This window comes from Triticum urartu, chromosome 6 (assembly GCF_003073215.2).
Source record: "Triticum urartu cultivar G1812 chromosome 6, Tu2.1, whole genome shotgun sequence".
Taxonomy (NCBI): domain Eukaryota; kingdom Viridiplantae; phylum Streptophyta; class Magnoliopsida; order Poales; family Poaceae; genus Triticum; species Triticum urartu.
Window position 1 is genome coordinate 58,219,369 of NC_053027.1, and position 5,160 is coordinate 58,224,528.

At 48.2% G+C, this 5,160-nt stretch overlaps 1 protein-coding gene across 1 annotated transcript; it reads right to left on the minus strand.

The window, feature by feature from the left end:
• Window positions 1-390: 390 nt before the first annotated feature.
• On the minus strand, window positions 391-3,882 carry LOC125514459. Its single transcript, XM_048679801.1, has 7 exons — window positions 3,621-3,882; window positions 3,448-3,529; window positions 1,722-2,747; window positions 1,554-1,616; window positions 1,247-1,467; window positions 892-995; window positions 391-795 (listed from the first exon to the last, which is right to left on the minus strand). Exons 1-7 carry the CDS (start codon window positions 3,696-3,698, stop codon window positions 681-683), a joined length of 1,689 nt encoding a protein of 562 aa, XP_048535758.1. The 5' UTR covers window positions 3,699-3,882; the 3' UTR covers window positions 391-680.
• Window positions 3,883-5,160: the final 1,278 nt, after the last annotated feature.

Sequence of the window (5,160 nt, forward strand, 5' to 3'; positions counted from 1 at the left end):
CCACGTGGATCCACACGGATAAAAACGGACAAAATGCGTCCATGTGTTGGAGTTGCCCTAATGTACATGTGCTCAAGTAGAGCCGTTTGATCCAAATAATCGGCGACAGGTAAACAAGAGAAATTTGTCATTCTGTTTCGAAGCAGAGTCTGAGCTATATCTGACTTCTGATGAAATGGACAGCTCCAGCCGATGACTACCCACCAGCAACTACTTCAGACAGGTTAAAAAAAGCAACTGCTTCAGACTTCACCAGGAGAAATGCTCAGCTCTTTTTTTCCTTTGCTAGAGAAAAAATCAGTTAAGCAGGAGCACTTGTTTCTGACTGCACATCAACAGCCAGAGTTACCAAACAACATTATGAAAAACCCAGAAGCAAAAAAGAGGAGATGAAAAAAATCAGGCGAACAAGCTTGTTATTTCACGCGCCTGTGAAAAAGAATTTGTAAGTTGGCAACAGACAGACACTCACTCACTCTCACTCTCACTCAGACACCACAGGTGCTTGTTTCATGACGTTACAAAGGAGCAGCACCAACCACAACTTTACTCGACACACACACACACAGAGGAGACAATGACTGTCTAGGCTATATGTGTAAGAAACAGAACCTAACCAATCAGTAAAAAAATGAAGAGAGAAAAATGTGTAAGTAACAAGATCAACATGTGCGAGAAGATCAGAAGCACGGGACATTCTCGGTCTTCATGACCAGGTTGCACGTCGAGTAGATGGACGCAGCGGCAGCTTGCACTGCCCACTCACTCTCGGAAATCTCCGGGTTCTTCAGCTTCCTGCACAGGCACATTGGGAGTTGTTCAGCAATACATTCAATTCGCAAACACAAAACCATGTACGGTCAATATGGGATTATGCGGTGATGAACTAACCATAGTTCAGCCATTGGGCCTAGCAGTGGAGCCTCACAGGTCACTTGTTTTAGGCCTTTATCACAATTCTGCAACATTCCTTGCACTTCCTTCAACCGAATTTCCTGCAACAAGTAATTGGCATGATCAGGAACATAGCAGCTTGAATGAGCCTAAGTCCCAAGATCATAATGCGACATGCGAACTGCATGCAACTGATATTACCAAAATGAAATAGAGCCCAAGTCTCAAGATCATAAATTAGTATTGATGCCTGATCAAAATCAGTGAGAAAGAACCTAGACTCTTATGTGTCAGACATCAACAAACGATAATAAAAGTGATTCAATGCCACAACTTTCATCAAAATACTCACCAAGTGCCTTCCCTCCTCCTGCAGTGTTCTTTCCATCTGAAGGAATAGAGACCTCCACCGTGCAACATGTTCTTCTGAAGCTGTTTTTCCCATGGGCCCAGCTTCAGAAGAATGTGCAATGGACGGTTCATTCTCTTGACTAGATGAGAATTCTGTTGATATCAGGTGCGGCAGTTCAGTTTGAAGAGCATTCCTCACTCTCTTCCTACTGCGCTTCAAAGCTTCAAGGATGAAGAAAGAATAATTAAGTGGAATGCACAGGTTACAACTTTAAATTGTATAAAGTTGTTTACTACAGAAAACATACCAGCAAGCCGCCCTCTTATGTCCTGCTGTAGAAGCTCCAGCCATTGAGAGGCAACACTGGCAGCTGGTCATTAAAAGGCAAGAACACTGTCAGATGCGGATATTTCTATAAAAAGCTAGTGTAGTGCTTGCAGAACATATGATTAGCGATCTAAGCAATCGAGCATACCCTTAACTGATAGCACAGTCATGTAATCATGTTGAGATTCATGATCCAGTGTACTACATGTCCTATCCGAAGCCATGGTGACTGTTGATGAGAGTTGCAATTTCAGATTGTCACCATCCTCTGCGAGGAATCTTGATGCGGTAGGCAGCCCATGATGAAACATCGCATTATTACCTTCCATCATCAAATGGCACTTCATCAAACTATCCCCATACTTCTGGTCCTGAATTCTCTCTATAACTTCTTTACCTCTTTCACCTGTTTGGCCAGCAAGACCAGGCTGGCTTGCGTTCTCAAGCTCCTCAGAGCGTACCATTGCCTTTATTATGGAGTATACTTGCTTGCTATTTCTTACATGATTTATGATTCCTGGATTCAGCCCAGATAATAGGCCACTAGGAGCAGCAACCTTTGTGAACTTAGTCTGTTCATTCTGGGTAGAAGTGCTCCTCTTGAGCTCATCATCCCTTTTCCGCTTGGGCGGTCGACCACGTGGCTTAGGTACCACTGCAGTTCCATGGGTTGAAGAAAGGAACCCATTCTGCTTCATTTCTCTCCACTTTCTATGTGACTCACTTTCTCCTGTAGCACCAGTTGTACTACCACATTCTGATGGATCACTAACTTTCGACTGACCCAGCTTCTTGTAAGGAAAGAACGGATTTAGCTCTGCCGCATCAGAAGAACCCACTCTATTAAGATCCAACCCAAGGGGTGCATCACTCATCCTATTTTCACCGCGTTTTGCATCAGGCTTAAGTTGCAGGTCTGTCCGGATGTTCTCTTTGCCACGTGCCAAAGGATTGGCATCATGCAAACTTCCTGCCAGCACTGCATCAGAAGCACGGCCCAAGGTCAGGCAAGCAGGTTCTAACTGCAGAAGTGCACCAGTCCGAGGCAATGAAGGGACTCCATATTCACATTTTGTGGCGCCTTCAGCAGAAAATTGTGGTATATCCTTCTTATTACATGGATGGACACATCCCTGTGCTTGATCTGAAGATTCCAAAATCCCCACCCTCGGATCTGCATGATAGAAGCAACAAACATGAGCAAATCAATTGTGAACATAAATGCTCTCTAAATTTACATGACAGAAGCGATGTGCATGTGTTGTCACTGAAAGGTGCTAAGCTCATTCTACCTCATTATTCCTCAACAGAAGCAAGGTAAAGAATATGATGAGCCACAACCCTACAGCTACAAGTGTTAGATGTTCCAGTGTAGCCACATACATAGATCCTCTGCCAAACATTAGTGCACCATCTCAAATCTCTGTTCTATCAATAATTAATTGAAGGACTTCCTATTAAGGTTTCAAGAATGACAGCAGCCCAAGAATTCAAAATTATTTCTTGCGAGTAAGATTAAATTGCTAACAGGAATGAGCTAAGGGTGTCATCGCCAGCAAGTTTCACGCATCTAAGCTAAGAAGGGCTGCTATTCACAGGCGCTAAAATCAGCTGCCAATTGTTTGTTCCTGAGCAGAGTAGAACAAAAGAAGTGTGTCTGGCCATTAGATCTGTTGTGAGACACTTTACTACATACACTGTGCCATCTCGAATTTTAGTCCTACTGGTGACTTCAAGACTGCTAGCTAATGATTCGAGAACGGCAGCAACGCAGAGACAGAACCGAAGCTATGTTTGCAGCTCGCGCCGCGCTAGAGCAGACTAGAAGCACGGGAGCAGCACAGATCGAGGCCACCGAGGAGGTGAGGACCCACCTCCCAATTGGGCCGCCGGAGCCGCACCGCACGCCTCCGCAGCGCCGCCGCCCCCGCTCCCGGCCGCCCTCCTGGACAATTCCTGCAAAGAGCGCGCACCACGAGGTCAGCACCACAGTCCAAACAATCAGACCCAAGAACCAGACGCGGAGAGGAACCCGCCCGAGGCCCACCTCGGCCGTCGGCGGCGGCGGCGGCGCGCCCGATCCGGCGGGATCCGGCAGGGCCGAGCGCGGGCCCGCGGGGTCCATGGGAGGGCCGGGGAGCGCGGCGCGGGGGAGGAGGGATCTGGGCCCTAGGGTTTCGGGGGCGGAGCGGCGGACGGGAGCGGGGAGAGGGGGAGGGAGACGCGAAGCTCTGCGTGATATTTGAAATGGAGGACGTGCCTCGTCGCGTGGGGGTGGTGGGGTTGGGGGTGGGTAGGGAGAGCCGGAGGGGGTCTCTCGCCCTCGCCAGGGTTTTATGGGTGCGGGTTTTTTTGAATTCGGGCGGAGGTGGGCGCGGTTCCGATGGCGCAGCATGTGGCGTGGCGTGGTGCGTGGGGAAGGGAACCGGCGAATGAATGAATGGATGAATATCCGGGGGCTAGCCTCGCTTTTGATTTCGATTTTTGAATCGCAGGCAGGAGGGGAGCGCGCCGTGCCCTGTCCGGCGGCCCGTGCCCGTGCCCACCGATGGCTTTGAATTTTACTTTCCGAGGGGTGGGAGCTCTCGTGGGATTTGAATTTCGGGGGTGGAGTCTGGAGGGGGCGAGCTTCGGGGGTTTGGCTTCTTGGCCCGTCGTGGTGCTGGATGGATGGATGTGGGTCGGGGCGGCTCGTCGCCGTGGTGATGGGCTGAGGTGCAAATAGTACTATCACTGTCTTGATTGCGCGTTTAATGATTTCATTGCACTCCACTAATTGCATTTTCTCAGAAAAAAAATCCACCAATTGCCTTTTAAACCCTCTCGTCTTAAATCGTGATGAATTGCAAAACTTACTTCTCGTTCTTGTTGTTTTTCTTAACACGGTACAGACACATACATACATACATACATACACTCATCCTTGTGAACGCACGCAAACACACACCCTGCCCCTATGAGCACCTCCGTGACTGAGCCGACACATCATCTTGAGATTGACAAAGTCGTCACACATGCCTTCGTAGTCCACGGGAACGTCTCCTCCCACTGAACGCACATCGCCGGAAAACCCGAACTAAATCTAGGAAAACGCGAGCACCAATGTCATGTCTAGGACTCAAACTCTGGTGGCCCGATGGTACCAATGTCCTCCTAACCAGCCAACCACATGTCGGTTGGATCTCGCTCCCTTTGTTGACCATCTTGTTACGACTCCACACGGCTATTCTGTAAGAAAATGTTGTTGGCACGCCAGTTTTTTTATTCTAACAAGATTGTGCCACCGTACGCGATCTAAATCATGGAACTCGGGAAATGAGTTTTAAATTGGGTGGAGTTATGTTGGGGAGAGTTATAATAGATGAAAAGGGCGTGCATTGCAAATGAATGTTTTGCTAGTGTTTGAGATATGAGGTTTGGTGTTTAGATGATTTCTACTTTTTCATTGATCTGCACCATGACTCTTCTTCTCCCGCGGCCGTGCCGCGCACAGCTGGGATGATAGTGGAGGTCACTTGTTGTAGATGGTAGGGTTAGGATTAGCTCATAGGGTATGCTTTAGGAGCATCTAGCGTCATGTCGTATTG